Here is a 26,713-nt window from a genome sequence, read left to right as displayed (position 1 = left end):
TCTTCTCTTGTAACCTGTTTTTTTTTTGTAGAACAAATTAGCTCATAATTGATTAATCTGTGCCACTAGCTAGTACAGCAGGTGAGCTTAAGCAGAAGTAGTGCTACTCCCCACTACATCTTTTCCTTTTGTGTGTCCTCGGTGTTACAGAGTTCTTGTGTGTGTGTGTGTGTGTGTGTGTGTGTGTGTGTGTGTGTGTGCCTCTTCTTTTATGTTGGCCTCTTGACTCTGTAGCTTGATAGTCTTGACTCTTCCATAATAGCTAATTTCAAATTTTCAAATAAGAAAGTCATATATTTCATTTTTAGAATTTTTTAATATTTGAGAAAATGAACTGTCTGATAATATGTCTCCAACCCAGGTTTTAAAAGCTATCAGTTTTACCATGCAGTTTTGTGAGAGAGATTTTCAGAACTATGTATCATATTACATAAAACAAAAACTCATATGCATTAAAAATCTACCAAAAGGGGAAAGAAAGACTAATTTATAGGACAGAATTTAGTATGAAATCATAAAGGATTTGTTGATTGTAGCAAGATTAACTAAGATAAGTAAGAAGTCATTGTGTTCCCATTAGCAAAACCCTATTACTATGGGGTTATTAGAAGACTATCATGTGTGTCCTTTAAATTAACATTATAATAGAAAGTGGAAAACCTAGGGAACTGTCACGCTCTGTGTATTTAATAGATTCTGCTTGAATTATTTCTAGAGCACACAATCTATTCAATATAAGCTTGTCAATTTCCCATATTATGGAGAAGTCTTGCTCATTCCCTGCTTGTATACTAAAGTTTGTAAATGCTCAGTAGTTTAAATGTTAATTTTTCATATACTTCCCAGGTTTCTGTTGTGTCTCAACTACTCCAACTTAAAAGAGATAAAAGTATAGACTTTTATTAGGTCCATCTCATTTCATACTATGTGCTTATACAGCTCAATCCTATGTACATCATATATTATGACACTGTAAATGAGATCTGAGTGAAATGTTTCCAATTAGTTAGAATTTAATAGATAGCTAACAACTAAAAAACATTTTATAAGCATTTTTGACTTGGTCATTTGTGAGCCAAAAGTTTTCTTGAGACAAGTATGAATAATACAAATTATAAATTCAAATGATCCTGGAAAAGCTTTTAAATCAAAACCCAAAATTAATGTCAAGCAGTCAAAGAGAAGGAGAACAAGAATTCTTTTGTTTTGTTTTTGTTTTTGGAGATGGTCTCACTCCATAGCCCAGGCTGGCCTGAAACTCAACTATGTATCCTCAATTGGCTTTGAATTTTTGGCAATTCTCCTGCATTAGCATCCCAAGTGCTGCAATTCAAAATGTGAGTCACCACTTCCAGCATCAAAGTTACTGTGTATTTATTTAGAGATTAAACCAAGGGCCCACTATGTGCTAGCTAAGTGCTGTACTGCTGAACTGTGAGCTATATCCCCAGCCCCAAAAGTGTTTTTTTTCCTCATGACTAAGCATGCTCTGTGCTTTCTAACATTTTGCTAAGAATATACATTATAGTTTGTCAATTTCCTAAATAATGTAGAAGCCTTCCCTTCTTGTGATTGACTGGTTAATACTTTGCATTTCTGATTATTTCTCATTTTACATTAAAAATATGTGTGTGTGTGTGCATGCGCTCGCACACACATGCATGCACAAGTATGTAAGTGGGAGGCTCTGTTGGTACAGTACTTGCTTTACAAGCATGGAGATTGCAATCCAAATTGCCAGAACCCATGTAAAGAAGCTACTTAGTATGTAATCCCAGCATTTGGAGTTGGATGAGTGGAGTCAGGAGAGTCCTGAAGCTCAATGGATACTTAGCCTAGTTGAATGAATGAGCTGCAGGTTCAGTTAAATACTCCATCTCAAATAATAGAGTGAAAAGCAATTAGGGAAGATATCAACATCAACTTCTGGCCTCTACATGCTTGCATACACATGTGTACATGCATCTGAATGCCATCTGTACACTCTTACATGAACACATAATCCTCCATACATACATACATATGCACTTAAAACAATATTATTAATAATGCTACTAATAATTGTTGATTATAAGATTTTGATTAGTTATTCTAGCACTACATTTAAATCATGACTGAAAAACTGAACAAGTTAGAAAAATCAGAGAATTAAAATCTCAGCATGCCCCATACTACCCTTGATTGTTTATTCTCTAACAGTTATTGAAGTGACAAAGGTCACTGTTATTAATTGCGTCAACTGTTGAATCATGTTAATATCAAGCAACTCTGATTGCATTCATAGTTAATATCCCACTTAAATAATAATATAAACCTTACACCAAACTTGCAGAGCTCCTGGGTTGACGAATTATTTTCTGAACTAGGAACTCAATGCTGTCATATCCAAGTCCCACTGGACATTGCAAATACTTCAACTGGAAGAAAACAATTGATTAAAAATAACCTAACAAAGCAAAGAAATAACACAAGATGTATAAGTAACAATGCAGTTCATAAGAAACACAAAAAACAAAACTGCATAACTCTTCCAAAAATTGTTAATCCTGTAGCAATGGCATCCGATGAGAGTGAGTTAGAGGAAATCTCAGAAAACTCTAAATAATGGTTCTAAGTATGTTCAAAGGCACAAACAAATGGCAGAATATAATAAGGAAGGTGGTGATGGATGATATGAAAGATAAATAAGAAGCAAAGATAAATACTGATGAAAACACAATCTGAAATGCTGAAATTAAAAAAATGGCAAGACAAAGTTTAAAAATTAGTGGAAAGTTTCAGCAATAGAATGTAACAAGAAGACTACTGAATATGTAGAATATCTGAACATGAAGACAAGGGAGAGGAACTGGAACAAACTTAAAGGGACAAAGATAAAATAATAAAAAGGGATCAGTGGTAATTGTAAGATATATGCAACACATTGAAAAGATCTTATTTATGAGTTAAAGACACAGAAAAAGGAGAAGTAAAAACTGAAAAGAATCCTTCGGATTGAAGAGAAAAAAATCTGTCTGTGAGGCCACAGGAATTAATAAACCATGCTAGAATAATAGTAAATAAGAAAGGAAGGGGGAAAACACTACAAAACCAACAGAATAGCAGGAAGCAATGCACATTTCTAATAAGTGAAATCAATGATCTCAATTTCTCAGTCAGAAAACACAATAGTAGATTGGTTCAAAAGCAAGAGCTATTTGTTGCCTCCAAGAAGCACCACACACACACACACACACACACACACACAAGCAGACAACACCAAGTCAATGGATGTAGGACTTTGGAATTCCATCTCAACCCAGTTAGAAAACAAATAACTAATACTGATGAAATGTGGAAAAATGTGAATGTTTACATACTGTTGTAGTCTAAATTGATACAGCCTCTGTGCAAGTTTGTAATGTGTACTCTTCCTGCCTGCTGCCTAGGTCCTGTTGTCGCTTTCAGCCACCAAATAACATACAAGACACTATATTAATTATGAAGCTGTTGGCCGTTTGCTTTGGTTTCTAATTGGCTAGCTCTGACTTGATTATTAATCCATAATTACTAATATATACTTTATAAGGACTTATCTTTTTGAGGATGCACTCCTGAGCACCTGTTGCTCCCAGGAGATCACATGGTGATCAATCTATTCACTACACTTCCCAGGATCCTCCTAGACTCCTAGTCCCAACTATCTTGCTTCCCTATTGACCAACAGTGCTTTATCCAACAACCAATAAAATAAGCACATACACAGGACTTCCTCCATCACAAGCTGGTGTGGAGGCATCTTAAAAGCAAAAAGAAAGCCAGTAACAGAGAGGGAGGACTGGTGATCAAAGGGATTAAGACTGGGCTGGTTTAACCCCCAGAAACAGCTGACTAGACAAAGGTTAACTCTTGAAACCCAGGCATCAGCCTGGGAATCCAGCATGGGACTGATCAATACCCCCTGAATTTGGGTGTCAGTGAGGAGGCCTAGGGAATCTATTGAGCCTTTTGCAGCAGATCAGTACCCATCCCAAGTATACACACGGACTTTGGACTCCCATAGAACAATGTGAGGTGCACTCTCACCCTGAACTCTTGGGGAAGGGTCTAGGCCCTGCCCTATATGAAATGACAGACTATGGACACCCCCATGGAGGGCCTCACCCTCCCTGGGGGAATGAGGGGATAACGGGGGTGGGTTGGGGGAAGGGTACGGGAGGAGGGGAGGGAATGGGAGAGGGACCTGGAACTGACTTGTGAAGCAACCTCGTTTCTTATCTAAATTTAAACTGGAAAAAAAAAAAAGATTAGAACTATCATATATTTTCATCTATACTATTCTTAGGCATATCCCCAAAGGGCACCATATTATTCTATCAAGCAAATTGAACATCTGTGTTTACTGTGGCTCTATTCACAATGGCTACCATATAGAATTGGTTCAGCTGATGAATGGAAAACAAAAATATGACATATATACACAATAGAACTTTGTCTGTAAACAAAACTGAAAGTATGAAACTTGCAAGAAAATGGATGAAACTGGAAAATATCATACTAAGTGAGGTGATCCAAGCCCAGGGACTCTGAGAGGAAGGTAAGAGGTCTTAAGGAATGAAGGTATAGCAAACACTTATGATAGAAGAAGAAGGTGGACATATAGGAAGTCAAAGCTTTAAGTATGGATGAGGATAGGGGCACAGGGAAGAGGAGGAGATGCGCTTTTCTTACCCCAAATGAAGCATATATGGAAACCTATTTCTTGGGAAAGGGAGAAAGAAAATCAGAGGAAAGCTGAAACAGTATAAAGCTGGGATAGAATCCATGAATTAAATATGTACCACAGGGTTCTTCTACTTACTAAAGGTGGCTACAATTTCTGGTCTAAGATCTCAGTGAAATAGTCCTAGTACAGAGGGAAATGTCATCAATTCTAAGGTTTACTGCATCTGTAGATATGACAAAAGGAGCTCCATCCACACTGGAACACTTCACTGCTTAGAAGCTTGGTGTTACCTATGCACAACTCTATAATGGTGAACTGGACTGGAAAATACAAGACATAAATGTTTTGCTTAAGTTATAAGGAAATGAAAGCCTAGAACCAACATAGATCAAGTAGTCTTACTAATAGCAAACACAAACAGGATATTTTCAGTTTCTCCTGAATGTCATATAATTCCAACCACAGACATATCAAGGGCAGGAAGAAAGGGGGCAATGTTCCCATTGGCTTTCTTAATCCCAATTCAAAGAAAGACTGGTAAAGACAGAATAGAGAACTTGTAACTACAAGACCCAATCAAACATAAAAATATATCACAAATGGGTATCCATTTATAAAATTGGTAGTATCCAGTTATAAAATTGACCTGTCACTCTTTCAAAAATATGTTTTAGAATTATTATTTATTTTACATGTTTGAGTGTTTTGCCTGGGTGTGTGTATATGTGCACCACATGCATGACTTGTTCCCTAAGAGATCAGAAATAAGAGTCAGAACTGGAGTTACAAATGGCTTTGAGCCATTGAACCTGGGTCCTCTGCAAGAACAAGTACACTTAGTTATTGAGCCATCGCTCCATGCATAGCCTGTTGCTCTTAAAAGAAACTAATGAGCCTTTTAGATTCTGTGCAGTGAGACTCATTAATTTCTGTAGAATGTATGGGATGAAGAGTTTGTTACTTACATAACCAAAGGTCACAGTAGAGTCTCCCAAAATTGCTAGACAAAGACCCTTTATTTCACATGCACATAATGTGTACTAGATAATGGCCACAGTACTAGATAATGTCAATAATTGTATCTGGAGGAGAAACTAATATACTTTTCATCTTGAAGCTACTGAAAGAGCAGAAGCATTAATTTAAGACAAATGGAAGGAGGCTAGAGAGATGCCTCAGTCTTTAAGAGCGCTTACTGCTGTTGCAGATAACCATGTTCAGTTCCCAGCACCCACATGTTGGCTCACAACCATTTGTAACTACAGTTCTAGGAGATCTGATGCTTTCTTCTTGCCTCCACAGGCATCAGCATACATGTAGACAAAATACTCATGTACATAAAGTAAAATTAAAAATCTTTTTTAGAAGACATACAGAAGATCTGGAAACAGTTTGTTCTCACTCAGCACCTGCGTATTTGATATTATTAGCTAATCTAATAACCTTAGCTTACTGGAACTTGGGTTTGGCCAGCATCATTTTAGGCAAAGCATAAAGTTAAAGGCTCATTAACCCAGGAAACAGTTCTGTTCTGTGGGTGAAAGATAAGTGGCTGATCTCTGACAGTTTTTTAAATCATGTTTAAAGGTATGCAGTGATGTGATTATCCTGCAGGCCATTGTCAGAAGTAAAGATATTTTTTTGTGTTTAATACTATGAAAAATGTTTGCTCAGGAGTTGTTCAAAAATCTGCTTTTGGTTGATACCTGTATGGAATATCCTCTGCACTGGCACCTAAATATATTGTTGACTAAACAGATAAATTTGTTTTCATGAGCATTTTCCTTATTTATTCCTCTCTGTCTTAAAGTAATTGTGTGGAATGCTCTAAGAAGGTAAACATTCTTATATTATATTATACTGTTTAAGTAGCATGAATTAAGTTAGTGACATGAATATGTTCTTGGAAAATTTAATTTTCAGAAAGACAAAAAAATTGACTTTACTGTATTATGATCATGAACCATTTTTAAAAATTATTTCTTTTATTTTTGAGATTACAATATTACATAATTTCTTCCTTTCTTTCCTCTAAACCTCCCATTTAATCTTTCTTGCTCTTATTCAAATTAATGGCCTCCTTTTTCATTAATTGTTGCTACATTTATATATGTATATGATATATTTTTCTAAATATAAGCTGTTCAGGCTATAAAGTGTTATGCACGCATGCACGTGCGCGCGCACACACACACACACACACACACACACATTTTCAGGGTTGACCATTTGGTATTAGACAATAAATTGGTGTGATAGTTCCTGGATAACACTGTTTCTCCTACTCTCAGTATTCCTTCTTGGCTTTAGTTCCTTGGGTAGGGCTAAGACATCATGACCTGTTCTCCATTTGCTTTGACATGTCTACTGTTGCTGTTACTGTTTAACCCATGTTTATATAGTCATGTTGGTGAGATTTTATGGATGTAGCTTCTGACATTACTAGGAGGTACTGTCTCACAGCAAACTCCTGATCTTCTGGCTCTTGTAATCTCTCAGCAATGTTCTCTGAGCCTTTTTTAGGGATAGGAATTATTTTGCAGATGTATCCATTGGGACTGGGTGCCAAAACTCTGCATTTTGATTGGTTGTAGTTTTCTGTAATATTCTTCAGGAGTAGCATCCATACTTTGGTGATAACCAACAACTCTTTAATTGAACTTAAGATCTGCTCAAGAAAAGGAAAGTCGTGCCTGGCACTGGAAACCTAGCCAACTACCCAAGGCTAGTGAAGTCATAGATCTTGGATGAGAATCTACAACCACCACTTTACTAAGCCAGCATAATCACTAACTTACTCTGCATATTTATTCTATACCAGAGATAAGGGAAGTCTTCACCCCTCATCAAAGAAACTTCTCTTTGCAACAGATGAAACAAATTTTACATACAGTCTTTTAAATATTCTTTAAATAAAAAGTATTAGGGACCAAGGAAAAGATTTATCTACATTCCTAAAAGAATTTCCCTTGTTTTCTTATTCTTTGTTATTTGTGGGTTATTGCCACCCAAGACTAGGATAGAACTATCGGTGACATGACTAAGAGACTGGAGTAGAAAGTCACTTCTTCCTCATGTCTTAACCATCTTCTCTGCCTCCTTTGTGTACTCAATGTGCAATGTGCAATGTGCAATTGATATTAAAGGGCTATTCCTGTCTTCTGTGATCTGTTCTAAAATCCAGGTATAAAGTGTGTAGTGGATTTGGGTGTGCTCCCAGTCAGTTTGATATGTTCTTATTCAGTTTTCTTTCCTTTTCTTTTCTTGGTTCTTGGCTTAAATATTAAATAGTATTGTTGTCTTGGTTGTATAGATAGGAAAATTATAGCATGTATTTGGAGCTAGAATGTGGTGGAAAAAAAAGGGTTCACTTGGGAGTTAAATTGACTTAAATTTGAGTCCTGACTCTGACTCTACCTTTCTGACTCTGGCAGGTCACCTAACCTCACTAAACTTCTGTCAGCTTCTAAATAATATCATATAGCCACCCAAAACTTTCAAGGTTTTTGAGAATTGAAAGCTGCAACATACATAAAGTGTCTGTCTCAAAGCTATTTCTGTTATCGAATAGACAACTCAGTTGAGTATAGCTATTATTACATCTATGACTGTAGGTTGAGATGTAGTTTCATTTATAAATAACTATCAATCTTCAGATCACTTTTATGAGGGAGGGCAAATATTCTACAAATATTTTTTTTAATGAGGAGACTAAATCTCCGTAGTGCGCCAGCATTATGGAAGTGATCCAGTAAAGCACGGAACTGCTGATTGGTTATGGGGACTTAGGAGTGGATGTAGCAGAGCAGGTTTCCCTGGAAGCCCATGGTCACTTGTGACATTGCCTCACTCCTAGTCTAACCTCACTCTGTAGCAGAACCAGATAGCTGAGAGCATTCTGAAACTACAGATCTTGTCCCCAGGGAGAGATATACAGGGTAAGTGATGATAAGGTAGAGTTGATCCACTAATTATCAGTGCTACAGCTGTGTCCCACATTATAACTAGAAAAGAGACATGTGCCAAGTATTTTTTTCTTAGAAATCTATCCAGGATACATGTTTTGTCTTCAGAAATAGGGATTAACCTTTAAAGTACAGAATAGAGATTTATTTTGTTTTTAAGAGACTTCAAGTTCTTAAAAAGTACAGAACAGAGATGCATTTTATTTAAGACTTAGACATTACAAAGCACAAGTTTGTTTCTTAAACTTCTTTATTATGTTTAGGGGAAAATCCTGTTACAAACGGGTATTTTAAACTCAGGGCATATAGTGCAGCGATCATTTTAGTTTGAAAAGCTTGTACATAAGATTATGATAGCAAACTTATTAGCTAGGTCCCAGTTTGGAAAACCTACGTTATCAGTCTTTTGTTTCTTTTAAAGGAGAATGTAGCTCAGTGGCAGAGTCTTCGCCTAACATGAATAAGGCCCTGGGTTTCTGCCCAGCACCTTGAATATTGAATGACTATTGAAACTACTAGAAATAAAAATAAGCAACATTATCAAAACCATCTGGAAACTACATAAGGAGAAAATTCTATTAGAATGAAGCCTGAGGTACCTAGCAAGAATGCTCACAAGGTAAAGGTACTTACCACTATACCGGGCAACTTGAGTTAGCTCTCTGGTACTCACATGGTGGAAAGAGAGCAGACTCCTGCAAGTTGTCCTCTGCCCTCCACCTGTGAGATATAACTGGATTATGCCCACCCAGATATATGTAACTGTGCATGAGCGCGCGCGCACACACACACACACACACACACACACACACACACACACACACAATGGAAAAATTAAAGTAAGGCTTCAGTAAGACAATGTTTTACTTTTCAATTGCTGTGACACCAAGTCCAAGGCAACCTATAACATAAAATGTTTAATTTGGAGCTCACAGTTGCAGAGGATTAGAGTCCATGACTAACATGGTGGGGAACATGCCAGAAGGCAGGCCAACATCACATTGAAGCAGTAGCTGTGAGCTTACAACCTTATCTGAGTTAAAAGAATCTTAGAGTTCCTGAGCTCCTACTTGCTCAGGTCAGCTGTCTCTGTGGGTTTCCCCAGCCTGGTCTTGACCCCTTTGCTCATCACTCCTCCCTCTCTACAACTGGATTCCAGGAGTTCATCACAGTGTTTAGCTGTGGGTCTCTGCTTCTGCTTCCATTAGCTACTGATTAAAGGCTCTAGGATGGGATTTAAGGTAGTCATCAATCTCATTATAGGGGAAGGACATTTAAGGTAGCTTCTCTATTATTGCTTAGATTCCTATTTGGGGTCATCCTTGTGGATTCCTGGGAATTTCCCCAGTGCCAGGTTTCTTGTTAAATCCATTATGGTGTCATCTATCAAGGTATCTCTTTCCTTGCTCTCCTTCTCTGTCCTTCCTCCAACCCCTGATCCCTCATGTTCTCCTTCCTGCTCCCCTTCTCCACTCTTCTTTCTCCTAACTTCATTCCCCCTCTTCCATGCTCCCAATTTACTTAGGAGATCTTGTACTGGGAACATGCATAAGACTGAAGTAGGTCCCCTGAACTTGGGTGTCTGTTGGGGTGCTTGTGCAGTCTATAGGGCCACTGGCAATGGAACCAGTATTTATCCCTAGTTCATGAACAGGCTTTTGGAGTCCATTCCCTATGGAGGGATACTCTCTCAACCTAGATACAGGGGGAGGGCCTTGGTCCTACCCCAAATGATGTGACAGACTTTGATGATTCCCCCATGGGAGACTTCACCCTTTCTGAGGAGTGGATGGGGGGTGGGATGTGAAGATGATGGGGGCAGTGGGAGGATGGGAGGGAGAGGGAACTAGGATTGGTATGTAAAATAAGATTGTTTTAATTTAAATTTAAATTAATTAAAAAAGAAACTTAGAGAAATGCGCATACTCAGACAGACAGACAGATAGACAGACAGACAGACAGACAGACACACACACACACACACACACACACACACACACACACAGAGGCCCAGTAACACATCTCCAACAAAGATTACACCTCCAAATCCTCTCCAAACAGTTCCATCACCTGGGAAATATGCATTACATTGTATGAGCCTATGGTTACCATTCTCATTCAAGAAACCACAATCACATATGCATTGATTACCACATTTAATTTTGGAAATGCCCAAGTATGGATCACATTAGTTCAACAGGCAGATAGAATGTGATAATTGGGAGCTGGAGATTTTGTGAAGAAAAATCTGGAAGCTAGACCTCTATTAGCCCATACCATGTAATATGCACAAAGGTGTCTGTCGGGTTAGACAATCAAATGTGTCCATACTTCACACTAATTTGTCAAATGTATAACTTGCTTAGTAGAGTAGCATTTGGGTTGCTCTCCTGAAGAAGGAAACCTTTGAGAGTGTTGAAAGATGGTCAGGTGTAGTGAGAGTGAAGCTTGTGTGCATTTGGTGTGCATGCAGAAAGGAGGAAAATGGAAAATGTGGGAAAGGAGTAGCACAAGAGAGTGGAGTCACTTTCCTCCTTATCTCTGATGACGAGGCTGCTGATGCTGTCCAGTCGGCCAGTGTCCTTTAGGGTCTGGAGAGGAAAGGGGAAAGAAAAGTTTCACTCTCAGCCCATTCCTCACTCAATGTCAAGGAAGACATCCATTTGGGATGTGTTTTTCTTTAAGATTAGGGCATTGGGATGTATTTTACAAATGAAAGAAAGACATAAAGGGATTTGGAATTTGCCAATGTTACCGTCTTCCTTGAGACAAAGCCAGGATTAAAGTCTTGAAATAGGAACACCACTTCCAAGTTTGCTAGCAGGCACTGAAACTCCTCTGTGTAGCAACTTTTACACCCAGTCAGTGGATTGACCTTCTTAGATTGATCTACCAATAAAATATGTTAAGTTTAGGCAAAAGGAAAAATTATCTATCCAAATAGTTGAAAGTACAATATAGTTTATAAAATGTGTTAATGCCTACATATCTGGGAAAATGGTAATAAAGATTTTATTGCTATTTTTTTAAATTTATCTTTCAGTTTAAATTTAGATAAGAAACAAGGTTGCTTCACAAGTCAGTTCCAGGTCCCTCTCCCTTTCCCTCCCCTCCTCCCGTGCCCTCCCCCCAACCCCCCCATTATCCCCTCATTTCCCCAGGGAGGGTGAGGCCCTCCATGGGGGTGTCCATAGTCTGTCATTTCATATAAGGCAGGGCCTAGACCCTTCCCCAAGAGTTCAGGGTGAGAGTGCACCTCACATTGTTGGATGGGAGTCCAAAGTCCATGTGTATACTCGGGATGGGTACTGATCTGCTGCCCAAGGCTCAATAGATTACCTAGGCCTCCTCACTGACACTCACATTCAGGGGGTCTTGATCAGTCCCATGCTGGATTCCCAGGCTGATGCCTGGGATTCAAGAGTATTGTTATTGTTTTTAATTTGAAAGTACAAACCTGTACTAAGACCTGTAGAGTTGCTCTTGGATCCACAAGACTCTACTTGTTTTGGGGAGAGGATGCTTAATTAGTGTTCACATTGTTTTCTGTACTGGCTTTAGGACAGTGTTGATATTATGATGCTTAAGTCACCTAAAAATCATACTACACATTAAACCCTCATTTAAAAACAATAAACAAAAATAGGCTTTACAAATTTCTTCCAGAAATTACTTTCCTTTAATTACTCTTTTATCATTCTCCAAACTAGCCAATGTGATTCCTTCTTAGCTTATATTTACTCTTTACATATTCAGAGCGTTCCTGGTAAGAACTGAAATTATAACATCTAGAAACAAAGACATGGAAGCAGTTCCATCCAGATCTTCTTAAGTCTCCACCTCTATTCTGTGAATGCATCAATGATTCTGCCTTGGGACATTTGTTATTTGCAGTCCTCTCTGTTTCTTTTCACTATTCCTTAGTGCTTCAAACAACTTCTCTCTCACCTAACTACCAACCTCTTTACTCTGCTTCATCGGTCTCGTGTCCAGCTACAATAAGTTTCAAAAACAGAGAATTTAAGGTTTTATTTTTTCCCTCTAATCACAAAGCCTAGATTATATCTGATACATATTATAGAATTTTTTATTCAAATAGAAACAAGCTTGCTTCACATGTCAATCCCAGCTCCCTCTCCTTCCCCTACTTCCCCCCCCCCCAACACTCCCAGATCCCCACCCCATATTATACAAAGAATAAAAACCACTTGGATGTAAGAAGACAAGTTTTGATGGAAAATAAGGAAGTTCCTAACAGTTGTAGCTCTCTGAAAAGTGTTTGTCCTTCTGTTCATGTTTCTACAAATTGAGTGACTGCTTTGGGGATAGATAATTATAGATAAAGCTGAAGGAAGTATCTGTTCAAATGTTATTACATGACCTCTCACACCAGTTCTTGAAAGATATGATTCTTTACTGGCTCAAAAACTAACCAAATCTGACCTGTCTCTTCTTTTTTGTAAATACTTCTATTGAAGCACCGACATGACCATTCACTTACATATTAAGCCTATGCTGTTGCATCATTTGGAGTGAATTAAGAGGTTGTTCCCATTCCGATGCCTCCAGGGAATTTTCATACCCTGAATTTTTTTTTTGAGCCAACCTTTCTGTACTCCCAGTTCTTTCATTATAAAATGGTTATGATTGCTTCATGAGTTTGCTGTTAGGGATTAACTAGCTTACACACCTAAAGATCTCTGAAGTCTGTCATAGCATACTTAGAACTAGTTAAGTGACATTTACAACAATGATTTTAATTTTATTGTAGCTGACCCTAGGAGAGGCACTCAGAAGAAAGGAATTGGTAAGAAACTTCATGTAATGTCACCCAAGTGCTTCATTAAACAGCAGTCTCATTTTATTGACTATTGGCTTTTCTTCTCTTTTGAGTGGTCCTTAGAAAATACTGGAAAGTAGCATTTTTACTTTTGCTTTCAATGAATGCCTTAATGTGTGAACGCAGAGCTTTACACTGGTGTTTGTGTAAGAGCTGTTGTTTCTCCTTGTGTTTTTGTACAGTTCCTGGTTTTGGTTCTACTATTCAGAAGAAATAATCTCTTCTTTCCTACCTGCATAGCTTTCCTTGGCTTCCCTCTCAATAATCCTCCCAGCACAATCTCCCCAGGCCCTTTTTCTGTCTTAACTATCTCAGTTGCAATACTATGGGACAAACTCAAAGTTTTCTTTCAAGTTCAGTATTGTCAGAACTTACTACATGGCATATTGGTCTTTCACATATGCAGCACCTATAGACAAGTTGTAAGATATTGTTGTTTGCTATTTATATTTCCTGACAGAGTTATTTACTTTTCCCACCTCAATCTGGTCTTTTCAAGTAGATTAAAAACTGTGCTTGTATAAACTTTTAAGTGGCTTAAACTTCTTAGGTGAAAACTTGTATCTATAGTTCAAATTACATATATTTTTGAAGTTGGTATTTGCTTTAAAAATAGATTTGGTGCTTGGTAAAACCACTGACAGACAACTTTAACTCTCATAAAAGAGTCTTTGAAAATAGCTTAGAAAAGGATCAGGGAGATGGCTCAGTGATTAAGAGCATGTGCTGTTCTTGCAGAGCATCTGAGTGCATTTCCAGAACCCATGCTGGGTGACTCACAACCACCTGTAAATCAGTTCCAGGGGATCTGGCGCCCTCTTCTGGCATTCATGTTTGCCTACACTCATGTGCATATTCTTTTACCCCCTTAAACACATGCATAATTAAAAATAAAATTAGTCTTTAAAAAAGGGAAAATAGATTAGAAAACATTCCTTATTATGTTCAACCATATTTATCAGACATATGTAACCAATAACAGCTATGGGAATGCCCTTCCCAAATCATAAACGTTTAAAACATTGTGAAGTTGTTTTTTTTTTTTCTTGCAGGTTTTGTTTGTTTGTAGTTTGATTGTATGGTTCTTGACCATAAACATTTTAGATGACAATGTCATATAGCAACATAAAAGGATGTCATGTAGCAATGTCAAATGTCAATATTCCAAAGATCCAAAGCCCAAATAAGGGCTTTCAAGAATAGAATGATATACATGCTAAAAGTAGGCAAAAGAGTAATTACACAAAAAGAAGCCTTAGGTTTGGAATTGGTGGTGTAGTATTTCTCTACACTAAGTATATTTTAAGATTTGGGCTCTTAGTGTCATGTACAGCTGCTGCCACTATTTTCAAATCTGAAGCTTTGTACTTAATAAAAATTTCGATCCACAGCCTGTAGTAAGTAATGACAGCCTTGTAAATATTTACATATAATGATCTATTATTTTCACACATTTCATAGGAATTTACTATTACTTACTGATCTTGGACAGTGTACAAAGCAAAGGCAAATGTCTAGGGGAGATGCTAGGAAAGTTCTGAAGACTGTCTCACTTGTCATTTATTCTGAGCTGAGTATTTCCAGGACTGGGGATATGGTTCAGTGACATACTGTTATTACCCAGCATCTACAGTGCCCTAGGTTGGATTTCCAAAATTACCCTCTTCTCATTTTGTTCTTTCATGATATATTTTGTTCTATATTTAAGTGGACAGTTTTCTTAGTGTTCCAAAATTTATAGCTTTTTTATTTTTTAAGTGCTACAATACAATAGGAATCTAAAAGATGAATCAAATTGTCCTATTGCTCAAACACTCCATGAGATGTTATACTTTCATTTTGTGTACTTGGAGTTGAGTACAGGATGACTGTGGCATTTATAATTTAGACCTAGTTAGATTGGCAGGATTTTCTCTTTAAATTTTTCAGGTAAAAGAAACATTCCAAACTTTTATAACCAGTTATTGTTCCCTTACCATTTCCTTTCCCCTTAAAAATGTGCACATTTGGTACCAATTTGTCATTTCATTTTCTGTGTTGTTAAAAGGTGAAATTTACATTTTAATAAACCCAAACCTCTTGAATTTGAAGGTGCTTGGAGTTGAATCCTAGCATTTTCCCCAAATCAACTTCTGGTTTTCATCAGGAAACATCTGTAGTGGTCAGGGGTACAAATGGCAATTTACAAGCTAGATACTGTCTCAGTGCTCTCCATCTTGGTGCCTTCAAGGTGTATCTACAGAGAATCATGGCACCTTGGTTTCAGACACTGTTACCAAGGGTCTTATGTTCTAGTTCTTGCCTAGTTTCCCAGTGTCTCTGTAAGGAGGTATGATGGCTATGACACATATTAAGTTCCATGACAACTTTCCATCACTTAGTTTAAGTCTCTGTAATTATTTTTTCTCGCCTGGACTTAAAACTCAGACACCTCAGTGTGAGTCTTTATTGTAAAATGATAAAACAAAAGTCAGACGATACCCAGAGGAGATAGGGTGGTGGTCAGTAAATACAAATTTTAGGGACTCTGTCCCTTGGTTTGGGTATTTTACAACAATGGTACTATTTATGATTTTATTTTATTTTAGCCATGCCCTTTGGGTTCCCGAGATTTTCGAGAAAAACAGTGTGCAGACTTTGACAATATGCCTTTCCGGGGAAAGCATTATAACTGGAAACCCTATACTGGAGGTAACGTATGACCCAGCAGAGCACTCCTGCTTGAGAGCTTTGCAAATCTAAGAGTATGTAAATATAAACATGCATACCTTCATGGACATGTTAGTTAGAATTAGTGTTTGCTCGTCAAAGCAAGAAAATGCTTATGTTATTTTATGTCTCATATTTTGCTTCCCTGTGATAGTTTATATGCAACAGTTTACAAATTATTAGAATTTTTATTTTAAAACCTAATTCTCGTTAGCAAGTTTAAAAAATTCCTAGAAAGTATGTAGTCACAAAAAACTATGAGGTCTGCCTGAGATTTTACTGGGATAAGTTATAATCATTGGATATTTGTGATTATCCCCTGAAAAATATGCCGACATAAATAAACTCAATGCATTATAAGGAGAAAAAGAAACCTGTTTATTTTTTCATTAGTCAAAGGCTAATAATGATCTTTCTAAAGATGTACTGTTTGATTTTCCTTTAAGAAGTTACTGTGTGTGCACACATGAGCACAGGATTCCCCAGGACTCTTGTGTAGATGTCAAAGGAGTCAGTTTAGTCCTTCTGCCTTTTCAGGTCTAGGGACTGAACTCAGGTCCAAAGGCTTGACCAAGCCAGCATCTGTACCCATTAAGCTAACTTACTCCCCATATCTTAAGTTTTGTTCCGGCTTAGGTTTTTGTTGTTTTGTTTTATTTTTGAGACAGATTTTTGATATGTCGTGAAGGCTTGCCTCAAACTTATTCTCCTATTGAAGTAAGCTTCCTGCCATGCTTAACTAGTTTTTCCTTATCTGAAAGCATTTTGCTGCTTAATTTGGACATGTATCAAAGACTTATTTGTCATTAAGCAGATGAGGTTTTTACTTTCAAATTATAAACTGCATTTTGTTGTGTGGAAATTTTAATGTATTATTAAAAGCATTGATTTTTAAAATCTTGCTTTAAAATTATACAAGAAGAGTACTTTTAAAAAGTTTTTTGAGCATAACAGCTATGTAGTGACCACCAATATTTTATGCTTATCATTTTATTATACACATGTATGCTCCCCTCTCTAGCCACTCATTGATCATGTTGGTTTTGATGCGGTTTAAATTAACCTGTAGCTGTTTTCTTCTGAATGCTTTGGCATGTGTGCCATTGGCCATCTTTCAGCTGTTTGCTCACTTTTCTTTTGCCGTAAGAATAAGCATGGGATGCACATATCTTAGCTGTGTTCTCTCTGAATTTTGCCATATATCCATGAAGCCTGAGTGAGATACAGAATGGCCCCATTAGCTCCAAAATTACCCTAGTCCTTACTGGCTCATATCTATAACTGTTTTTCATAGACTAACAGACTTAAGCAACAGACATTGACTGCTCTCAGTTTTGGAAGTTGGAAACCAAAGATCAGGGTGGCTACAGGGTTGAACTCTAGGAATGGCACCTTTTCTGAGTTGCAGACTACTACCATCTTATCATTGTACCTACCATGACTCAAGAGAGAAAAGCTCCTGGAAACTAATCCAATTCATAAGTGCCTAATTGTCATGGCCCAAATGCTCCCCAGAGGCTCCCTCTTCAAATAGTACAATATTGGGCTTGAGCTTTGAACAATAGACATTTGGAGAAGATATAAATGATTAGACCCCAAACAGTCTTTATAGTTCTTCACACCCATAGTCAACTCTTCAAGAGGTAACCATTGCTCGTCTTTCTTGCATAGTTTAGTTATGCCTGCTCAAGAACTTCATATAATCTTGCCCATTACTGTTTCCTTTTAGCAATTGCTTTTATATTTTTTCCATGTTGTCGTATGCAGTAGTGATTTAATCTTTTTTTATTGATGAATGGTATTCTTCTGTAGTAATTACTTTGTTTTGATTTCTGCTGTATATGGATACCTGGGTTGGTTTTAGTTTTCATTTGTTATACATGAGTAACCTGGTGTGAATGCTTTGTTCATATCTTTTATGAGCATGTTTCCCTTTCTCTTGAGTGAATGAGGGGTGAAATTCTATGCAATAGCACAAGTGAGAGTTGAGCTTTAAAAGAAATTCCTGATGTTTTACAAAAGTGATTGTACCATGTTACGCTCCCACCACCAGCATCTGAGAATGCTGTTTACTACAACATACCAAGCAGTATTTGGTGTTTCCCTGGAGGGTTAGCATTCTTTCATGTATCTGGCCAGTTGTATATTGTTGTTGTTTATATATCTTTCCCTCAAAACTGTTTTCCTTTTTAAATAAATTTTTAATTTTATTAATTTTTAATTGACATCTACTTATACTTAGGTGGTGCAGTATGGCCATTTGAGGAATTTGTTGATTATATCAGGGTGACTGGCAGCTCACACTATTATGTGTTGGGGCCTTCAAACTCTTTTCTAATTACTTTGTATAGCAAATTGTCATAGACTATAGTTGTCTTACATAGAATGGGAAAACCAATTCCTCCTATTTAGCCAAATTTTGGCATCTGTTATCCAGCTTTTCTCCATTTCCCTTGTCTCTTTACTTTTGTCTTATAGTAACTATTGTTCATTCAGCATGATCAACTTTCTTCTCTTTCACAGATGGATGAGGACATGTGTCTTCTTCCTCTGTCTACCTGTCTTACTTTACCCAATATAATGTTTTCTAGTTCCATCACTGTTGTTACAAAGAATGGCTGAAGAATATTCCATAAAGTTTACATAGCACACTAAGAACTCCCGTCATCCACTGGCAGGCATCACTTGTTTCATTTGCTGGGAGTAGAGAGTGGAGCTGCCATCAGCATGTATGCCGGTGTGTCCTTGATGCAAGGATCTCACTTCCTTTGGACAGATACAATATTAACATCGTTGCTTTTCTATCATGGCTCTTCTTGTTGTCTGAGACACTTCCATTCTGTTTTTCATAGTTGCTATGCTCATTTGCAGCCCTCACCACTGTGCCTAAGAGTTCTTTTCTCTACAGCCTATTAGCATTTGCTACCTCTTGCCTTTTTAAAGATATCTGCTCCAACTGAGATGCGATAGTATCTGTGTGAAGGTGGGAAATACCTAGCCTTTTGCCCATTTTAAAATCAGATTATTTGGCCATTTGTTTTGTTTTGTTTGAAAAAAGGGTCTTACTTTGTAACCCAGGCTGACCACAAACCCATGATCCTCCTAACTCACCCTCAAAAGTACTGGGAATACTACTGCTTGCTATCATGCCTACCTTGTTATTATTATATTTATTGCCACAAGGTCTTTTTTGTAGCCTACAGGCCTACATCATATAATTTAAACACTTCTCTCTGTCTCTGATTCTGTCTCTGTCTCTGTCTGTGTGTGTGTGTGTGTGTGTGTGTGTGTGTGTGTGTGTGTGTGTGTGTGTACAGGAAATAGAAAATAACAGAGAACTATGATTGCATTTTCTTTTTTTCCATTTTTAATTTAAATTAGAAGCATGCTTGTTTTGCATGTCAATCCCAGTTCCCTCTCACTCCCCTCCTCCCCTGACCTCAACTGACCCCATCCCCTTTCTGCTTCCCAGGGAGGGTAAGACCTTTCATGGGGGATCATCAAGGTTTGTCACATCATTTGGAGAAGGACCTAGACTCTCCCCCATGTGTCTAGGCTGAGAGAGTATCCCTCTATGTCGAGTGGGTTCCTAAAGTCCATTTGTGTACTAGGGAGAAATACTGATCTACTACCAGAGACCCCATAGTTTAACCACACCTCCAAATTGATATCCTTGTTCTGGGGGTCTGGTTCACTCCTATACTGGTTTCCCAGCTATCAGTCTGGGTCCTTGTTCAGATTGTTCAGATCAGCTGTTTCTGTGGGTTTTTCCAGCCTGGTCTTGATCCCTTTGCTCAACACTCCTCCCTCTCTGCAACTGAGTTCCAGAGTTCAGCTCAGTGTTTAGCTGTAAATGCTTGCTTCTGCTGTCATCAGCTACTGGCTGAAGGCTCTAGAATGGTATATAAGGTAGTCATTTCATTATCACAGAAGGGCATTTAAGGTAGCCTCTCCACTATTGCTTAAATTGTTAGTTGGGCTCAACTTTGTAGATCTCTGGTCATTTCCCTAGTGTCATATTTCTTTTTAAGCCTATAATGGCTCTATTATAGTATCTCTTTTCTTACTCTCCTCTATTCTTCTCCTGACTTGATCTTCCTGCTCTCTCATGTCCTCCTCTCCATTCCTTTTCTGCCCTTCTCTTTCTCCTAACTCCCTCTTCCCTCTTCCCATACTCACAATTAGCTCAGGAGATCTTGTTCCTTTCCTCTTCTCAAGGAGACCATGTATGTCTCTCTTAGGGTCCTCCTTGTTTCCTAGCTTTTCTGGCAGTGTGGATTGTAGGTTGGTAATCCATTGCTATATGTCTAAAATCCGTATATGAGTGAGTACATGCCATGTTTGTCTTTTTGTGACTGGGTTACCTCATTCAGTATGGTTTCTTCTAGTTTCATCCATTTGCCAGTGAATTTCAAGATTCCATTGTATTTTTCTGCTGAGTAGTACTCCATTGTGTAAATGTACCATATTTTCTCCATCCATTCTTCAGTTGAGGGGCATCTAGGTTGCTTCAAGGTTCTGGCATTACAAATAATGCTGCTATGAACATGGTTGAACAGATGTCCTTGTTGTATGACTGTGCATCTTTTGGGTATATGCCTAAGAGCAGAATTGCTGTGTCTTGTGGTAGACTGATATCCATTTTCTTTTTTTTCTTTTTTTTTTTTTTTTTTGGTTTTTACGAGACAGGATTTCTCTGTATTGTTTTGGAGGCTGTCAGTCCAGCCTGGCCTCGAACTCTCAGAGATCCGCCTGCCTCTGCCTCCCGAGTGCTGGGATTAAAGGCGTGTGCCACCACCGCCCGGCCTGATACCCATTTTCATAAGGAACCACCATACTGATTTCTAAAGTGACTATACAAGTTTGCACACCCATCAGCAGTGGAGGGGTGTTCCACTTTCTCCACATCCTCTCCAGCATAAACTGTCATTGGTGTTTTTGATTTTAGCCATTCTTACAGGAGTAAGATGATTTGCATCTCCCTAATGGCTAAAGGTGTGGAGCACTTTCTTAAGTGTCTATTAGCCATTTTAGATTCCCCTATTGAGAATTCTCTATTTGGTTCTGTACCCCACTTTTTAATTGGATTATTTGGTGTTTTGGTGACTAGCTTCTTGAGTTCTTTGTATATTTTGGAAATCAACCCTCTGTTAGATGTGGGGTTGTTAAAGATCTTTTCCCATTCTGTGGGCTGCCTTTTTGTTCTTTTGACTATGTCATTTGCCTTACAGAAGCTTCTCAGTTTCAGTAGGTCCCATTTATTAATTTTTTATCTCAATGTCTGTGCTACTGCTGTTATGTTCAGGAAACAGTCTCCTGTACCAATTCGTTCGAGGGTACCTCCTACTTTCTCTTCTAAGAGGTTCAGTATGGGTGGATTTATGTTGAGGTCTTTGATCCATTTAGACTTAGGTTTTGTGCATGGCGATAGATATGAATCTATGATCTTCAGTCTTCTACATGCCAGCATCCAGTTATGTCAGCACCATTTGTTGAAGATGCTTTCTTTTTTCCATTGTATAATTTTAGCTTCTTTGTCAAAACTCAGGTGTTATTAGGTGTGTGCATCCATATCAGGGCTTTCAATTGAATTCAATTGGTCTGTCTGTCTATTTTTGTGCCAATACCAAGCTGTTTTCAGGACTATCTCTCTATAATAGAGCTTGAAGTCAGGGATGGTGATACCTCTGGACGTTCCTTTATTGTACAGCGTTGTTTTGGCTATCCTAGGTCTTTTGTTTTTCCATATAAATTTGAAGTGTTCTTTCAAGGACTGTGAAGAATTGTGCTGAGATTTTTATGGGGATTGCATTGATTGTGTAGATTGCTTTTGGCAAGATTGCCATTTTTACAACATTGACCCTACCTATCCAAGAGCATGGGAGATTTTTCCATTTTCTGGTATCTTCTTTAATGTATTTCTTTAACGACTCAAAGTTCTTGTGATACAGGTCTTTTGCTAGTTTGGTTAGTATCACCCCAAGGTATATTATGTTGTTTGCGAAAGTTGTAAAGGATGATGTTTCTCTGATTTCTTTCTCAGCCCTTTTATCTTCTGTATATAGTAGGGCCACTGAATTTTTTTAGTTAACCTTGTATCCTGCCACTTTGCTGAAGGTGTTTATCAGCTGTAGGAGTTTCCTGGTAGAGTTTTTCGGGTCACTTATGTAAACTATCATATCATCTGCAAATAGTAAGTTTGACTTCTTTTCCAATTTGTATTCCCTTGATCTCCTTTTGTTTTCTTATTGCTCTAGCTAGAACTTCAAGTACAATATTGAAGAGGTATGGAGAGAGTGGACATCCTTGTCTTGTTCCTGATTTTAGAGGAATCACCTTGAGTTTCTCTCCATTTAGTTTGATCTTGGCTGTTGGTTTGCTGTATATTGCTTTTATTATGTTTAGGTATGTTCCTGTTATCCCTGATCTCTCCAAGACCTATCATGAAGGGCTGTTGGATTTTGTCCAAGGCTTTTTAAGCATCCAGTGAGATGATCATATGATTTTTGTTTCTCAGTTGGTGAATTACATTGATGGATTTTTGTATGTTGAACCATCCCTGCATCCCTGGAATGAAGCCTGCTTGATCATGGTGGATGAGTTTTCTGATGTGTTCTTGAATTTGATTTGCCAGTATTTTGTTGAGTATTTTTGCATGAATGTTCATGAGAGATATTGATCTGTAATTCTCTTTCTTAGTTGTGTCTTTGTATGGCTTGGGTACCAAGGTTATTGAAGCCTCATAAAAAGAGTTTGGCAAAGACCCTTCTGCTTCTATTGTGTGGAATACATAGAGAATGGACTCCCTAATCCATTTGTGCACTAGGGATAAATACTGTTTCCACTGTTAGAGGCCTCATAGACTACCCAGGCCTCCCAACTGACACCCACATTCAGGGAGGCTGGTTGAGTCTAATGCTGTTTCCCCAGCTGTCTGACTGGGATCCGTGAGCTCCCACTTGCTCAGGTGAGCTGTTTCTTGTCCCCTTTGTTTATCACTCCTCCCTCTCTACAACTGAACTCCAGGAGTTCAGCTCAGTTCATTTTCATTCAAAGGTCAGTTTTGATAAGGATTTGGAGGATTAGTTTCTCAGTTTTAAAAAACGTTTTAATTTTATACAGACCCAATTGTTTATTTTGGAATCTATTGCTTATGTTATAGGTGTCATTTCCAAAAATCCATTGCCAAAACCAATGTCATGGAATGTTATCCTTGTTCTCTTCTGGTTGTTTTATAGCTTTGGCTCTCCTGTATAAGTCTTTAATCCATTTTGGGCAATGTTGTGTGTGGTGTCTGATAAGGATATGATTTCATTTTTTTTAACATGTGAATTTCTGATTTTCTTACCACTACTTATTTAAGAGATTATCCTTATGCATTCTTGGCACATTTGTTGAAGATCATTTGCTTTCTCTGCATGGGTTTATTTCACAGACTTCTGTTATGTTTCATCATTACATTGCATGTTTTAGAAATCACCACACACCTCTTATTTCTTCCTTTCTGAAATTCTATGTGAAATCAGAAGAGCGATTCTCCCAGCTGAATTCTTGCTCAAGATTTCTATGGCTATTCAGTATCTTTTGTGAGGCTCTAATAATTCTGGGAACACTTTTCTTTTGTTTTTCACTTATTATTTCTAACAGGATTTTGTGCAGAGTCTTTAGGATTCCGTAACCACAGTGAGGACTACCAGCTTTTCTGCTTTGCAGTTAGGATGTCCTTTATATCCGTTTCCTTCCTGACTAATACTTCTAGTACTGTGTTCACTTGAAGTGATAAGAATGGGCACCTCTTTTCTTCCATAGGTTAGAGGGAAGGCCTTCAGCCTCTCTCATTGTGTAGTATGTTAGCTATGGGTTGATCATGATGGCCTTTGATGTGTTAGAATATTTTCCTTCTAATTCTAATTCATTGACAATTTTCATAATGAAAAGTTGGTTGCATTTTGTCATTTTTTTCTGTATCTATTTAGATGATCATTTGAGGTTTTTGTCCTATTATTTTTTAATAGTAATGTGGTAGATTTATTGAGCTGTATATCTTGGACCATACTTTTATTCCTGGCATAAGTCCTACTTAATCATGGTAGCCAGAAAAAAGATGCTAAGTGCTATTCTGATCTTATATTTGTTAATACTTTTTGAATTCTAACCTATTTTGGACTCTAAAGAATTTTTCCATATACTTCAGGAAAAGATACCCTTTAATATAGTTGGATGGAGTGTATTGTGTCTATTTTGTCTACAATAAACTAAACTCCAAAATTTCTGCATTGTTTCTCTGTCTAACTGACTTACTCATTGTTGAAAGTGGAATATCAAAATGCCTTTTTATTGTCTCAATGTGTATTTCTCATCTCAGATTTCTTGGTATTTGTTTTATGTGTATTGGTGCTCCAATGGTAACTGTATGTGTATTTGCAGATGTAAATTGCAATTGCTTCATTAGCTATTGCATTATTTTATAATCTCCTCCTTTGTCACTTCACTTTTTTCACTGAGTGTTCTTTGTTTTTTGATACAGTTCCTGCTGCTGTTTTTAATTTCTACTTGCATGGAAGTTTTCCATGCTTTCACTTACAGTTTATGTATTTCTAAATCTGAAGTGGCTACATGTAGGCAGTATATAGACTTGAGTCTTTTTAAATTTTTCCTAAAACCATTCAGCCTTCCCTGCATCTTTTAAAGAAGTTAATCTGTCTTTAAATTTAAAATAAATGTTTGTGACAAAAACTTTCTATCACCATTTGTCACTTATTTTGACTATTTTATAGATTTTAGTTTTTGCTTTGTAGGTTTCCACAAATATTACATGAACTATTTTATTAGTAGTAACATATTCTAAGTTGACAATAATCTAATTTGATCACATAGAAAATGTATGTACTTTAACTCCCTTCACTTCTGTTTCTAATGCCACATTTTACATTTACACAATTTACGTGTGTTTGTGTGCTTTAAGTTTTTTTGTTGCTGTGACAAAATATCCAATAAGAACAATGTAAGGAAAGGATTTATTTTGGCTCTCAGTTTGAGGAAAGTATGGTGGCTGGATCGTGTGGCAACTGGCCACATTCTGTCCTTAGGAAGTAGAGAGATGTGTTAGTCATTGTTCTGTTGCTGTCAAGAGACACTATGACCAAAGCAAACTCTTATAAAAGAAAGCGTCTAAATAGGGGCTTGCTCACAGTTGCAGAGGGTTAGTCCATTATCATCATGGTGGGGAGCACGCAGACAGACAGGTGCTGGATCAGTAACTGAGAGCTACATCCTGAACCACAGGCATAAAAAGGTAGAGAGACACTGGGCCTGATGTGGCCTTTTGAAACCTCAAAGCCCACCTGCAGTGACACACTTCCTCAACAAGGCTGCATCTCCAAAGATTTACACTTACTGGTGACCAAGCATTCAAATATGTGAACCTACGGGGCCATTCTTATTAAAACCACCACAAGAGAGATGAACATTGATGTTCAGCTGGCTTTCTCCTTTTTCTTCTTCCTGACATATCAGCTCACTTGATGATGTTGTCCATATTCAGTCTGAGTCTACCCTGCTCAGTTAAACTTTCTTAGAAACACCTTCATTGACAACCCAAGAGACATACTTCTATGATGATTATAACCCAGCAAAGTAAACAATGGAGATTAACCACCACAGTATCTATTAACAAATAACAGCTATAGATGTTTGTAAATATTTTTGCCTGATAGCCACTATGGCAGAATTATGGGTGGTTACATGCTTCATAGTGGTATACTATTATTCTGAACTCAATAGTATACTTAAGCTTTACCTGTGATTTTGTACTTTGATGTTACTGATCAGGATCGCTTTATTTCATTTTGAAAAACTCCCTTTGGCATTTTTTTCTGGATTGTCTTGTGATTATGAAGTCCCTCAGTTCTTACACATCCTTTAAAGTCTTCATTATGCTTACATTTCTGAAGAAGAGATTTATCAGATAAAATATAGATGGCTAGCTGTGTTTTCCTTTTCATCTTGTGGTGCAGGCTTAAAGTCCAACCAGAAAATAGTTTCCTTACTCTCACAATATTCATATTGTATCAGCAAGCATATATTACTAGGACAGTCATTATTGTAGTTTTCAGGGTTCATACTTAGGAAAGACTTTTATTTTTGTTTTTCTTTCCTGGTAGCATGCATAACACTTTCTAACATGAAAGCAGGTCAATAGAAATGAAGCCTCCAGGTCAGTACTAGCTTGATTTCTCCCTGCCCTATGGTGTTTTCATCTATAGAATATTGCCGTAAAATTATATAGGGTAAATTATAAAGAGCAATAGCAATAGCCCATAATGCTTTCTGGAGGGTCTATGGGACCCCATTGACCAACAACTAAAAAGTAGCACATATCTAGATCTGGGCTTTTGTCTGAAGGAGACACTGTCTTCTCATTATAGTATAACTTCTTTAAATTTATTGTATATATGAATATGTCCGTGTTTTAGGAAGGTTTTCAGTAGAGTG

General features: G+C 37.5%; 1 protein-coding gene across 11 annotated transcripts in view; it reads left to right on the top strand.

Annotated features, from left to right (window-relative positions):
* Window positions 1-26,713, top strand: part of Adamts6 (ADAM metallopeptidase with thrombospondin type 1 motif 6) — a 227,443-nt gene that overhangs the window by 138,365 nt on the left and 62,365 nt on the right. For 10 of the 11 annotated variants that reach the window (XR_005869853.1, XM_040728949.1, XM_040728947.1 and 7 more), the window contains one exon: window positions 16,099-16,201. The exons of the other annotated variant lie outside the window; for it this stretch is intronic. Coding sequence is in view for 9 of the 10 variants with exons in the window: in XM_040728949.1 (XP_040584883.1) it covers window positions 16,099-16,201 (103 nt within the window). In the remaining variant the exon portion in view is untranslated. The remainder of the gene's footprint in view (window positions 1-16,098; window positions 16,202-26,713) is intronic. 11 annotated transcript variants of the gene reach the window in all.

Source organism: Mesocricetus auratus, unplaced genomic scaffold, assembly GCF_017639785.1.
Source record: "Mesocricetus auratus isolate SY011 unplaced genomic scaffold, BCM_Maur_2.0 Super-Scaffold_100020, whole genome shotgun sequence".
NCBI classification, from domain to species: domain Eukaryota; kingdom Metazoa; phylum Chordata; class Mammalia; order Rodentia; family Cricetidae; genus Mesocricetus; species Mesocricetus auratus.
The sequence above is the reverse complement of the archived record's forward strand: the minus strand, read 5'-3'. Positions and strand labels throughout refer to the sequence as shown.